This window comes from Hirundo rustica, chromosome 26 (assembly GCF_015227805.2).
Source record: "Hirundo rustica isolate bHirRus1 chromosome 26, bHirRus1.pri.v3, whole genome shotgun sequence".
Taxonomy (NCBI): Eukaryota; Metazoa; Chordata; class Aves; order Passeriformes; family Hirundinidae; genus Hirundo; species Hirundo rustica.
Window position 1 is genome coordinate 2,583,034 of NC_053475.1, and position 14,582 is coordinate 2,597,615.

At 51.2% G+C, this 14,582-nt stretch overlaps 1 protein-coding gene across 2 annotated transcripts in view; it reads left to right on the forward strand.

Moving 5' to 3' along the window:
* The window catches only part of CELF5 (CUGBP Elav-like family member 5), a 37,035-nt gene that overhangs the window by 250 nt on the left and 22,203 nt on the right, over positions 1-14,582 (forward strand). For both annotated transcript variants that reach the window (XM_040086698.2, XM_040086699.2), the window contains exon 2: positions 6,354-6,436. In XM_040086698.2, the coding sequence (XP_039942632.2) occupies positions 6,354-6,436 (83 nt within the window). The remainder of the gene's footprint in view (positions 1-6,353; positions 6,437-14,582) is intronic.

Sequence of the window (14,582 nt, forward strand, 5' to 3'; positions counted from 1 at the left end):
CCACGCGTGACCCACCGCGATGCTGCTGTTCTCCCACACCTCCCGCGGCCCTCGGCGGGGGCTGGCCGCCCCCGATCCGCTGCCCGGGAACGCGTCCGCATCCCCGGCGCCCGCGGGCAGGGTCCGGCATCCCCGCGGCGGAGCCCCGCGGAGCCCCCCGGCCGCGGCCCGCGCCCCGCCGGCAGCCCCGGGCCTGTGGCCCCGCGTGGGGTGCGGTGACAAAGGCGGCGACGGGCAGCGTGGGCCGGGCCGAGGCTGCCGCGGAGCGCGGGGGCCGCAGCGGGACCCTGGCGGGGCTGCTGGCCGTCCCCTGAGGGGGCTCACGCCGAGCCCGGCCGAGGGTTCGGCGCTGCGGTTTTAAAACCCGTGCAACAAAGAATATTGGCCGCGAATGTGCTGCTGTCAGTGGCGTTTGGGGTAGGTGAGCGGCCTTCGTGATGGCACACGGGGAGATGAGGGGTCTCCCGTCGCTGAAGGACCTTTAGTGGGTGCTGAAAAGTTTGAGGAGGCTCCTTTAGCCTGGCTTATTGTTGTGTTTTTATACTGAAGGGCTGTCGCGTTCGGCGTGGCAGCTCCCTTCGGTGGAGCTGCTCTACCCCACCCCAGCAGGTGTTTGGGATCTTGTGACCAGCACGGCTCCAGCCAGGGAGGGAACTCACGGAGTTGTTTGTGTGAGATCCGAGGGGGTGATGGCAGCCTCGCTCCCTGGCACAGGTAAAACAATCTGCAGGGAACCGACAGTGAGTACCCTGAAAGCTGTCGGTGCTCAGCCTGACCTGCCGTGCCCTAAAATGATCTGTGATGGGGCCATGTGTTGGTGCGTGCTGGAGGGAGTGTGCCACGCTCAGTCCTGATGCCTCAGATTTAGGAGGAAGGGTAGGGAAAATCGAGTGCCTTGGCAACGTGAACCATTCTAGGCTGAACAGATAGGGAAGAGCACAAGAGAAAAAACAAGTGTATTTTCAAACAAAAGGCCAGATCTAACTCCAGCACAAAAAGAAAATACTTTCTCATTGAAGCCTGTGGGGGCTGGGCTGGCACGAATTTAGCTGAAGAAGTGTGTCTGGTTGTGAGTGAAAAACGAGGATGCCATGTGCTTGTGTCTCCGTGTGCAAGGAAGACTGCATCCAAACATGCTGCCAGGGAATGGTGAGTTGCAAGGTTTCATACCCAGCAAGGAGGAGAATGGGCCCAAGGCAAGAGGCAATTGCACATTTCATTCCAGTTGACATCTTAAATATAGACTGTGTGGTCTGAGGTCAGCTTCCAGGCAGGAGACAAATTCTAGAGATCTGCTAAGGTATGGAAATTAGAGGGGGCAGCGGTGGTGTTAGCCAGGTGTATGTGATATTAACATGCTGTTAAAAGCAGGATTTCTGCAGCAAAATAAATACATCCCTTTGGTTCTAACATTTTTTTTTGAGTGGATGTGGGTGTTGTTGGTCAGGGGTTGTTCTGTCTGGAAGAGGCTGTTGAGATGTGAGGTTCTCTGGTGGTTATTGTGGGGTTGTTTCCACAGCTCTTCAGTTCCCTCTGCCCCTCCCCGTCCTGTTTTGTACAAAGTGAGAGGCTGGGATTCCTTCCGTGGTGGCATGAGCTTGCATGTAGATCCTCAGCCTGTTTTGGGAACAGCCTCTCCAAAGAAGTCATCTCTTCACAAGGAAGTGTGTGGGGGTTTAGCGTGCGGTGAGGGAATGAGATGCACAATCCAGCCCACCCCGACGCCTGATCCCTCTCATTTACCAGGTTTGGCTGCAGTGCCTTGTGCTCCATGCAGGAAGGCCATCCTGGTGAGGAGCTGCTGCTGGCATCAGCCAGCCTGGAAGGTGCCAGGCCTGACCCAGGAGCTGCAGTGGCCTGGAGAGCTGTCACAGCCCCTGAGCTGGGGACACTTTGGCTGCAAGCTCCTTCCTGCACTGTACAGAAGCCCCCTTTCTGGGGCAGTTCTAACAGCAGACTCAGTTTTCTCTCCCCATGTTCCTCATCTGCAGTGAGATCCATTTGCAGCTTCCATGTTTCTGGTTTTTTCCCTTTCTCTCCCCAAAGGGGAGGAAGCGGTTGTGTGAGGAGCCAGTACTGCTGGTGAAGCCCAGCATGTCCCCTCGTGTTCCCTTGCAGCTTGACATGGAGCTGAGCAGCCACCTCTGCCTCCAGGGAGGAAGAAAGGGTGGAAAAGGCCTGCCAGGGGCTGGAGGATGTGAGCTGGGCTGCAGTGTCCAAGAGCTGGTCCTGTATGGGTGCTGAGAATGGATGAATTCAGTGGAGGCAGAGGGGAACCTTAGAGATCTAGAAATGTGAGCTCTGCTATGAAATGGTTTTGTTAGTACCTGACTAGTCATGTCTCAGCAACCTGGCTACTGGTAGCTGATACTGTTCCAGCCTAATATTATTCATGAGGCAGTTTTTCTATTTATGTTAATCACAGATACATTTGCATGTTAATGGCAGTGTTTGTCTCAAAGCTAATATTTTCATGGGAAGAGTGGGGAGGTGTTTGAACAGGCTTTTGGAATGGGTCAGGGGAGGCTGAGTGGGGAGAATCAAGTGGAAATTTTTGGCCTTGTGTTCCAGGATTAGGCAGAAGGCAGTTCCTTCACAAGTGTCAACTGGATGGGTTTCCTAGGGGTGCTCATGGTAGGGAAAGTGGAGCGATTAAGGAGTGTGAGATGCCAAACTGAACTGCAGGGGAATATTCAGCAGGGGCAGGAGCAGCCCTCTCGAAGGCCTGTGGACAGATAGGTGGCTTTTCCAGAGGGCAAGGATACAACAACATCCGCAGCCCAATCTGCCTCCCTGGCAGCCCAGTTTTGACTCAGCTTCTGCAGGCTTGTAGATTAGCTCCCCACTGACTCCATGCTTCCCCTGCTGAAGTATTTAATGTGATTTTTGATGCTAAGCAGAATCTAGAGATCCCTCCCTCCTGCAAACCAGCAGCCTTTTCTTGCTCAAGGCTTTAGACTGCTGATGTGTGGAGTAATATTTAGGATCTGAAGGGACTGTAAATTCCAGAGTCAGTGTGTAGTTTGTAGGGAAGATCAGGCACAGAATATATATATATATTTTTTATGCAGTCTCTTGCAAGTGGAACTAGGCTGGATTCTGCTTTCAGGGAGTTGGAAACCCTCCTGGAGCCCATGGAAACAGCGTGGTACCACCAATGCTGATGGGACATGGAGGGATCTTTGGCAGAGTGATGGTGACCTGGCTTTGCAGACAGTGCTCTGGGGGCTGTCCTGCATCCCCGTGCTGGGAATGGGTCACTGGCACTGCCTGGGTGCCTGGGACCTTCAGGCTGACGCTTCTTAACACCCTGAGCAGTTTCTAACACCACGTCCTGTGTCTCAGCAGGCACAGCTGACTTGGTGTGAGAAGTGCCCAAAGGGGCCTGAGCCTGTCTGTCTGAGCTTGCTGTTAACTAAAGCAGGAAATGTGGAAGTGAGAAAATCTAGTGAGAGTGACAGGCCCCTCTGCACCTCTGTGGACATTCTTCACTCTTGAGCAGATCCTTGGGTGGCTTTGTCAAGCTCAAAGTTTTAGGAGCCCAAAGAATCATGAAAGACATGGTGAGCAGAATCCTGTCACAGCATCCCAGGAGTAGCTGCAGAGTGGGTGTGCAAGAGATAACAGCTCTTCAGGAAGGAAGATTATTTTCCCCAAATATTTGTTGACACAGTTAGGCTTAGAGCACAGTATTTCTGCCAATCCTTTTCCTGTATCTCTGACCAGGACTTTGCAAAGAGAATGGAATTGAGTACTGCACTCTACCTCCAAAACACCTGGTTGTGAACGGCAGTAATCATATTTTCTCAAAGACATAGCTGACATCTTTAGCTCCCTCCTTTCCAGAGCCAGCGCAGCTTCCCAGGTTCCTGCTTTTGGGAAGTGAGGCTGAGAGGAATGTCCTCAAAGCTTAGAGATGTGAAGGGCTCAGGGACAGAGCAGTGGACCAGGCTGTCCTGTACCTGTAGCCCCAGTCCAGGCAGGATGTTAGAGGCTGCCTGAGTGCTGCTTCATGCTTGGGTGAAGAGAAGGAGCACAAGTGGCTTCTGCTGAGCAAACACCCACATCCTTGTACAGCAGCAGTGGGCATTGGGTTAGAGCTGGACTGAGGCATCTTCAGGCTCCACAGTTAGAGGATGTTTTTGTCTCTGGATGCTGCTGCCTCTTGGTACCTGAGCTGCTAAAAGATGAATGTCTGCCTTGGCTGTAGGGAAGAGAAGGACCAGAGGACGCTAGGGAGGGGATTCACAGCACTTTTTTACACTGGTGCTGGTGGATGTAGGTGTTGCTGGTATTTACAAATCCCTGATCTGGCATGATAACAATACCCCTTTATGTTTACTCTTTTATCCCCACTAAATGGCGTGTCTTTGTCCAGTTCTCATTTTTAGCTGGTCCTCCTGTGGACTGGGGTTTTTGAGCCTGGCAGTGTGCTTTGCCTCAGTTTTGACATTCTTCAGCGCTGGAATATGTGACTGGAGGATGGGGGTTGCATGTTTCATGCAGACATCACTCCTGTCCTGAGTTTTCTTTGGTGGATGGCTGATGCTCCTGAGGCAAGGATGGTGCCTTCACTGCACGTGGGCATAGTACCAATGCATCGAAGCTTTTAGTGGAATAAATTGCTTATTCCCAACTGCTGACTTCAGGGTTTTGTGAGCTAAACCTGGCCCAAATTATCTTAGAATGAGTCTTGTATGTCTTGCGAAGTAGCAGACTGGAGCAGCAGGTGGAATTGGGAATCCGTGTTTGAGGATTTGGTGACCAGGCCTTCAAATCTTTTAGAAATAGATTATAGAGGTTATAGAGTCTGATCTCTCTGGTTATAAAGCTGCTTTTGAGGCTTGATGTCCATTGGGGAGAGTGAAAGCCGAGGGGAGCTTCCCCACCACAACAGAGCCAGCTGCCTTTGCCAGGAGCAGTGACGTTTACCTGCATTCTGCCCGGTCTCACTCCATTTGTTCAATTACCTGTCAGTCCCACGTTTGACTTTGGTGCAGCATTCTTGGTTCAAAACCTGGGCAATAAGGAGCTTTAGTGACCTCTTTGAGGTATCTAGTGCTGGTGTGCTGTTTATGGAAGGTTTTTTTCCCCTAGCAAGAGGTGTGAGGACAGATGCGTTGTGTTTACCTGCAGCAACTTCTTGGAGCTGGGATGGAAGAAGAGGATAATTGTGTTGCTGTGGTTTGGATTGTCCTGAGGAGCTGGCTTCTGCCTGGCCTGAGGGTGTTGTGTACCTTGGAGTCACACTGGGGTAGAGGTCCAGACAGCCCCTGCACCCACCTTTGGATCCATGGAGAGGTGAAGCAGCTTTGGAGTACCCCAAGCAGGCACAAGAATGTGGAGGCAGAAAACTGGGCCTCTCTGGCCATAACAACGCATCTGCAGCCCCAGCAGAGCAGTGTAGACAGGGAAATTCATCAGCAAGCCAGAAGGACTCGTCCTGCCTTTGCTTGGGATCTGAAATGCCACTGTGGATAGGAGGGGGATGAATGAGGGGGTCAGATACATCCTGAGTCTATTCTCCAGTTTGCCTACCCTCATCTGGAACAACTGAAGTGATGGAGCTGCAGGCACTTCCCTGGGGAGATCATTCCACAGTCTAAGTCTCTTTCTGCTAGGAAATGTTTCTTGATAACCAGCCAGATTTTTCCTTTGCTTATTCTTAGCATCAGAGCACCCAGAGATGATCCCTCTTCTTCCTGGAGGGGCTACAACTCCTCCCCTCCTCCCTTGGCTCCAGCATTCGGCTGAGATGTTGAGTCATATCTTGACTAAGAATGTCAGGATCTGGCCTTTTCTCTGTGCTTTCTATCTGGCTTCTTAAGTTGGCCCTTGCAGAATGCATGGTGCTCTGCTGGGCTCTGTGTTGCCCTTGTGCATGAGTATGTTGGTGTGTGTTCGTGTGCACCACACAGCACACAAGGTCAGCCCTCTCCTCTAGCTTTCCCTGATTTGTGAATCTGGATCAAGGAGATTTTGTCTAAGCCTGAAATCCAAGATACTTTTCTTCCGTCCTCGCTTCTTTTCTGTTTTTAATCAGTAGTCGTGCTGGTCCTCGCCTCTCTCCTGATCCTTGTGTTTGGGACTGTTTCTGCCACAGACAGGATCAGCTTTTTGCTCTCCCATTGTGTCTCACCTTGTTCAACAGCTGTGTCAAGCCCCGTTGATTCACTGGGACCCTTCTCCAGCTCTTAATAGACTTTAGATGTGGCCTGCAAGTCCTTTAACGTTGTTTCTTTGTCTTTTTTTTTTCCTCCTGGAGCTTTAGACACATCCAAATTATGTAACATTTGTGTTGATGCTCATCTGCAAGTGCCTGTCTAACTTGCCACTCGCTGTATCTGCTGCAGGTTGTGCATTCCTCACATACTGTGCCAGAGACTCTGCCATCAAAGCCCAGACAGCGCTGCATGAACAGAAGACTTTGCCAGGGGTAAGTCCCAGTGAATTGTCTGGAGCTGATGCCGTGGGCAGGAGGATGGGGAATTTTCAGGGGAGGGAGCGAGGGCGAGAAGTGGCTTCGATCAATTTTCCTGCTTGTGGAAGAGAAGGGTGTTTCAGGGGTTAGAACAGGGATATGGGAGTGGAAGCACAGTGCTGTTCTTCAGAGGTGCTGCTTGTTTTCTCTGGCCAGGCCTGTTCCTGCTCTTTGCTCTCTGGTGTGACAGGACGCCTTCAGCTTTCTGTCCCTGTCGCTAGGGAGCTGTGGGTTTTGGGGTGAAGTGTGTGGGTGCACAGTGGGCATTGCTGAAAATTTCACAGGAGATAAGATACCAGAGCCTTTTTCCAGGTGTGCAGAACCTCCTGGTGCATCCAATTCCACTCTGCCATTGCCCTGCAGGATGCCTGGACCGAGCTCTGATGCAGTGGCTGAATTGGATCAGCCTCTCAAGAATAAAAAAAATACACTTGACATGTGCATTTGGAAGAGAAATGGGTTACTTAGGTGAGGGAAGGACTTCTGGTCTGTTCCTGGGTGTTGCTCACTCCACACCTGGCCTTGGGAGCAGAGTCCAGTGGGATTTGAGGGAGGCTGGGCACTGTGAAACAGGTCCCTCCATGCCTGGCACTCCTCTGCCTCCCTGGGACCTGCTGGAGAGCTGAAAGGAGTTCTGGATTGTTGCCCTTCCCGTTTTGGTATGATTAAAGAGCTTTGACTGGGCAGTTCCCTTGCTGTACTGAGGGGGTTGATCAAGCACATTGAGAGGATTCATTTGGAGGTGAGTAGGAGGAGGAGTTGGATACTTACAGATAGAAGCTCACAGGAGGCCCTGAGCGCTCAAGGCAACAGAATAATTAATGTAAACCAGGGGTCTCTGGAGGGTGGTTAGGAATTCTTAACCATAACATTTCTTCTTTAACCCATACAGGTCCAAAGAGCTTCCTTCACCTCTCCCAGCTGCCCTCAGGACCTCCACACACACACACACACACACACACACACACACACACACACACACACATCCTTTTCTGTATTTGTTTACCTGGGCTTTTTTTTGCACGGGCCTGTGCTGGAGTCTGAGTGCTGAAAAATGCACGTGACTTAATTACCACTTAACAGGGTCCTTATCTCAGGACAGCCAGGGGGAAGAGCACAGATAACCAGCACAAATCTGCCTGAGTTATTTTTGTGTGACGGGAAATGGTCGGATTTTTGAACTAAAGCGGTGTAACCTCGTGTGTTGGTCCAGGGCAGAGCTGACAGTGTCTGTAAGAGCCAAAGGATGGAGGAGCAGCTGAGAGGAGTCATGGTACAGTGCTGTTAATGCAGTGGGGAAGTCAAACGTGTCTCTGGAAAATTATTTGTGTGAGGCTTGGTGGATTCAAGGCAATCTCAGTTTTGCTACAGTTCCACATCGGGGATTTGTTGCATGTTTCACTCTGTTCTCTACTCTCTGTGCTCTCAGGGGTTGTAGTAGAGCTGCATGGAGCAGTGTTTAAAGCTGCAATTTATCTGTGATGTGGTGATCTAAAGGCTTTTTATGTTAAGGGAGGTGTAAGACACTGCCTGGGAACACTAAGAAGTCTGTGGTAGGTGAGTACTTTTGAACATACTTGTCTGGAGACAGTTAATGAGCAGTGTGGTGTAATTATGTTTCAGGATTAGGATGAAGATGAGCTGTGCTGCATTTGGAGCTGTCTATTTTCAGGCTGCCAGTATACCACTTCATCACATGTGGTTTCTCTTTTGTTCAGTCCCTCAGTGACCAAAAGGCAGAATTCTCTCTCTCTCTGGTCATTCAGGGATGGTTACTTGGCATGGACGTGGGCTGGGGGAGCTGAGGTAGCTTTCAGCCGTGCTTTGCTGGTAGCTGTGTGCCATCACCAGACCTTGTGGCCTGGCTGATCACAGGCAGCATTTTGGAAATGAATCACAGACTGGAGGGCCAGGAAATTGCTTCCCTCTTTTGGGAACGAGGATGTAAATTTTCATCCCTGTACATACACATCTGGATCATCTTCTGATGATGTCTTGGGCAAAGCCTGTCCCCGGGAGTTTAGCCAGGGCCTCAGCATAGGGCAGAGCTCAGAATGTAGTGATCACACCACTGAGGTTTCAGTTAATGGGCCACAGCCTGGTAAACAACTGATTTCTTGTGCATTTTACCCATGTCCTTTCTCTGTGTTGCACATAGCAGGAGTGGAAAGAAGGAAAGCTGAAGGGTTATGAAGTTTAGGGTGACACAAGCTGTCACCTGAATGCATGACCAAGCCTCAGCAGGTTTAGGGACAACGAGGGATCAAACTGGCAGAGGAAGGATCTTGTGCTGCTCCTACACTTGCTGTTGTACCACCAAGCAATTGCAGATGCCACAAGAACCAAAGTACCTCCTTTGCTGGTCTCAATGCAGGGAGCTGTGAACTATTCATGAACCTGAATAGAGACAAATTAATTTCTTGGTCTAGACTGAGGATTTGGTAAGGACAGAGTTAGGGAAATGCTTTGATATGGTTTCTGAGGTACTCTTAGGCTGTGATCAGGCAGCTGGAGCAGGACCTCTGGGTTCTCTTCCAGGCTATCACTGGGTAGGTTTGGGCCCAGAGAGGTGTTGTTGAGTTCCTCCAGGTCTGATGCCAGCAGTGTCAGCCCACCTGCAGGGCCATGAGTGCAGTGTAGCTTACCTAAGCTTTTATATATAGTTATATTTATATTTTAGGTTTTCCACGTAAGACAGTAGGAATCACTGTGGTCTGTATTTGTGGCATTTGGGGCAAGTTCTCTTTGTGTGAGATCAAAATTCTCTTTTGTTTCTGAATTGAATGCTGTTGGATGTATGGTAACAGAATGGAATTTAAACTCTACAAAGCTTATTTTTTGACGGTAAGGCTCAGCATCTTTTTCTGAGCTAGACAGAATTTTGGCTTTTACATTCTTTTATATTGGCCATTGTGCTCAGGGTGCAAAGCAACAGGACTGTCATGGAATCATCAGGTTGGGAAAGACCTCTGAGATCATTGAACCCACCCATTAACCCAGCAGTGCCAAGTGCACTAAACCATGTCCTTAAGTGCCACATCCCTACATCTGATGGTGACTCGACCAGTCTCACCTGTACAGCTGCATATTGTATTATCTAACTCACCTGTGCTGCCCTCAGAGCTGCTGAATTGTTGAAATCAGGCCTTTAAGGTTTTTTTCCTAAATCCAGTGCCCTCTTCAGCTGCCAGCCAGCCCAGCATTGCTGTGTTTCACCTTCTCCCCACTCCCTGGCACACTCCTCCCTGCCTCAGTGAAATGATATTATATCTCAATAACCCATGCCTTTGATTCGTGATTGTGCCTTCACTTTGCTGAGTTCTGAAAGGAATTGGAGAGGTTATTAATGACACACAGTGATCACACAGCAAGTTAAAGCCTCTTGCTAAGTGAAATTTGAGGGAAAAGCATCCAGCTTTTCAATATTTCGCAGAAACGCTTTATGTCTCTTTTCATTTGCAGCCAGACAGTTGCAAATTACATAAAATTGCTCCTGAAGAAGAAGAGGAAGAAGAATAGAGGGAGGAAGTGGAGGGGGGGGAGGTTTAAAAAAGTAATTCTTTCAGCAAGGTACAGTTACAGTTTTATTTCTATGCAGAACAAAGAAAGGCCTGCTGAAAGGTAGGCAAGTAAGTGGCAGAAATTGGTATTGATCCAAGCTGGGAATACGGGCAGTTTAAGAGCAGTGATGAGGGTACTGAAATGTGGCTACATCACAGGGAGAACTCATGGATGCAGGGACACAGGAATGGAAAATTACAGAGAGCAGCAGCATGAGAGCAGACAGAGACTCTGCGAATGCACCAGGGGTTGAGATGCTGCAGCGCTAATTCAGGTGGTTGGGCACCAGCATTAGTGCAGAGACCCAGCAGAGCTGGAGCAGAGGGCATCCCTGTGGGCAGGCCGTGTCCTGTGCTGCCAGGAGCAAGGGCTCACCGGGGCCGTCTGTCAGGAGCCACAGCCCGTGGTGCTAGGAGGGAGCACAGGTGACTGGAGGGACTTTGGTGGACAGGGCAGTGCAGCTCATTCTCCCCTCTCATTTGTGCAATGCTGGTGTGAAACCAGCCTGGAGCAGGATTTCTGCAAGTTTCAGGTGGTCTAAATGTTTGGCTGAGGTTTGAAGCTGGCCCCCACTTGTTAATCTTTGCAACTTGAACTCTTGAACGGGGCAGGGTGGAGAAGTTTTTCCCGTGTCCATCCTGCAGGTTTGATAGACAATACCAGCAAGTTCCTGGGAGCCATGCAGCATCATCAGTTAGAAACACAGAGCATGCCAGGGCTATCTCCTGGAAATGGCAGCACCAGGACATGAAGGTGCTGGGCTAAAGCAGCCCCTGGGCAAGAAGCAGCAGAAGTGCCTGTTCAGTGCAGAGGGAATTGAAAATACTTGTGCTGTTGAGGGTTTGGCTCGAGGGGCTGAGAACTCTCAGTGAGGCAAAGCAGCTGCCCAGTGAAGTGCCTACACTGAAGAGCAAGCTGCCAAGGCAGACGTTGCCTCCTGTTCCCTGTGGGGTTGGGAGAGCAGTGGAATGCTGGCCAAGTGGACACATGCAGCCTCTGTCTTGTGCACAAGGGGTCTTCCTTTCTCCAGAGAGATTGCTGCCCTTTGCACAGCCAGGCCCTGGCACCTCCTTGCAGCACAAAGCTTTGACTTTTGCCTCCCAGAGCTGGGTCTTCCCTGGTGATCTCCCCTACCTGTGCTTGTGAACTCACCTGTGCCTGCACGCCAGCCCACACAGACCTGGCTTTGCAAAGGCCTCCTGAGTGAGGCTCCACGTTCCCACCTCCGTGGGGTCATCTGGGGGCTGTGCCTGCACACAAGTGTTTGTGAATATGGAAATAGATGGGATCGTAGGATAATTTATGGTGGAAGAGACCTCTGGGGCCTCTGCTCAAGCCCCACTCAAAGCAGGGCTGACTACACCAGATCACTGAGGGCCTTCTCCAGATGAGATTTGACTGTCTCCAGGGGCATCCTGCAGTCACCTGGGGCCTCTTTTCTAGTCTGCCAGCACCCCTAAAGGGAAACAGCTTATCTCATATGAGCCCAGAACCGGCTCAGGGGATTCATTTGGTGGTGCTGGGGCTTGGGCCCGTTTTGGGTGGATTTTCCCGTGGGTGCGTCAGTATCGCTGGAGGTTCTGCTCCGCTGGGTTTGTCAGTGTTAGTGGTTGCCAAGGGAACTGGCACAGCCGCTCTGTGTGCAGGCAGAGGCTCCCTGTGCCTGGTCCCCTCCGTTACATCAGCAGAGATGTCTCTTCCTGGCCACTGGCATTACCCTGCCGTGGGGCAGGAGAAGGGCATGGCTGCAGCAGCCCGGTGGCAGCCAGTGATCCTGCCAGCACAGCCAGGAGAGTTCTGTGCAGGCTCTGCAGAGCTGCTGTGTCCACAGCTCAGACACTGCTGCCCCAGGCTCTGCCCTTCCCTGGTTTTTTGGGGGACCTTGGATCCTGCAGTTTGTACACCGCAGAGCACCTGGAGGTGCTCACCAGACCAGGGGTGCACCAGTGGGCACAGGGAAAGGCACAGGGTGCTGGCTGTCCTTTCCAGTGGAAAGATCAAAGCCAGCTGGGTGTGTGCTCCCACCTTTTCCCTGTGCAGCTTTCTTGCACTTGCCATGGGTAACTTGGTGACCCATCTCACAGCATCTCACGCCTGCTTTTTGCAGGCCTTAGACCCTAAGCATTCCTTAGGCCTGCTAAGCACTTTCTACTTCAGTGGGAGTGACAAACGTGACAATCTTGGGCAAATCTCTGAAGCAAGATGCTGAAGAATGATGCTGCAGCTGACACAGGACTGTGGGTCTGAGCACCCAGCCGTGCCTGGGTCCTCAGGCCCATGGCTTTCTGGAGGCCAGAACGATCTCTTGGGGTCTTGATGAGCTTTCTAGATGTTTTGGGGTTTTCAGGCTCATCAGCCCTGCAACAATCTTCCTTTCTTATGCAGAGATGTAGCTGAGCCATTGCAGGCAGAAGCTGTGTGGTTTGTACTCTAGGATTCGCATCCTGCTTCTGCCACAGACTTTCTGCATGATCTTCATCACCACATGCCTCAATTCCTCCACCTGGAACACACTGCTCATAATTATCCTTGTCTCCTCCATAGTGGGATTGAACGAGGTGAATTCATAAGCAGCCTGTAGAGCTGTGCCAGAACTTGGTACTAATGTTGCTCATGCTTCTGTGTGAGACAAACCCTTCTTCTCAGGGAAGGATGGTTCTCCTGAACAGGACTAAGGCACACTGAGATGTCAGAGGGAAGATGCAAGTAGGATACTTGAGCACCGAGACTGGCACCAATCCATCCCCGCTCACATTCCCAATCAGAAACAGAATCCAGATGAACAAATTAGCATTTAGATTTATGTGTTCTGCCCAGTTTGAAGTGATTATGGTCATTCAGGCAGGGCATTTTTAACTGGCCAGAGGAGGACAAGCCCACAATTTGTTAAACTGAAGAGCCCAGGACCTAATTCTGCTGATGGCCTTGGATGCCTTTCTGTTTCTGACATCCCAGAGGAGCCAGCCTGCGTTGTGTGTTTCATACAGTGTGCTTCTGACCCTCTTAACACTGTGAGGTTCCCCTGCATTGCACCTAAGGGGCTATTTTACATCACTTACTCGTAATTAATTGAGAGGCTTGCCCTGCTGTCCCAGGGGGCTTTTTCCTTCTATCCAGCTTTTGCAGTTTGAAAGCTGAAGAAGGGGGATCTGGGAGTCTTCTCCTTGAAGAGCAGGGCTACCAGATTGCTGAGCTGACTGCAGGTCATGCTGGGCACTGCTGAAACACGGGGAGCCACTTCACCTCCAGAAGTCTTTATTTGGGGTGTGGTGAGAGAGCTGGTGCATTTTGGCCTTGGTGAAACCAATAGCAAAGCTTCCTCTGACTTTAGGAGTGCCAGGATGTTTCCTTAAATCCTTGATCTCGATTGCTACAAATGTGGGCAGCATTTCCTCAAAAGCAGGGAGAAGCCCAAGCAGAGTGGGGTTCCCTGCTTCTCTGTGCTGCCCCGATCCTGGGGTTGGGGTGGGATGTGATCCAGACACTTCCAGCAAAGCCCCTCAGCCTTGTCTCTTCCCTGGAAGTCCCTGGGCTCCCCTGGGCTGCAGTGACCCTCCCTGTGGGTGTTCTCAGAAGGCTGCCCAGGCTGTGGCTGCCGTGCTTTGTGTGACACTCCCGAGGTCGGGATGGGCTCGGCCCCGTCTGGCTGCCCCATTGCTTCCCACCAGGAACCCCCCAGAAAGCCAACAAAGGCTGCAGCTCGTGACAGGGAGAGTGGTGCAGGCAGAGAAACGTCTGTGAGGGCTGTGAGCAGGGCAGGAACAGCTGTGTTCAGGCAATTGTGTATCCAGCCAGGAGGGAAATGGGAGCGAGAAGCTGGAGCAGGGCAGTAGGAGCTTTGCTGCCCATCTGGTGCCCACTGCTGCTCCCGAGGATTTCCTGAGTGCAGTGGGTCATGGAGCTGACAGCCCTTACAGAGTCATCAGCAGTGGGTGAGGAGGACCCTGAAGTGTGAGGGTGAGGGACTGGGGCAGGGGCCCGTGGTGTCCTGACAGCCTGTGCTAAATGTTAATGGGATATTCTTAAGAAACAAAGACTAATAATGAATAATTTAACGGGGAAGATGAAGCTCAGCTTGTGAGGTAGGTGCAGGCTCATGAATCATTTGCTCGAATTCTCCATCCTACACGTGTGCTCACCTGTGTGGTGAAAGGCATCCACGTCTGTGCGTGTGCATCTTCTCCTCTCCGGGAATTTAAGGCAGGCACGTCCTGACTGCTGGATTCTGGGCCCAGCTGGGTATATACAAATACAGTTTTCTTATTCAGGTGTGCTCTCTGATTACTGTGTAGCCTCAGGTGATGACTGGAGGCCAGGAGAATTTGTACTTCCAGAGTTTGCTGTGTGAGCCAGAAGTGGGTCCTCCCTGCTGCCCTGTTCCTCTCTTTCTCCCTCAAATGGGAGAGATAAAACTTGACCATCCCTACTGTGTGTTCCTGTAGGGGACAGAGCTCTCTGTCTGAGGGCTGTATACGAAGTTTAAGATCCCCCAGGGACAGTTCTCAAGGCCTTGAGACCTCTGTGTTTGAGTTAAAGCTGC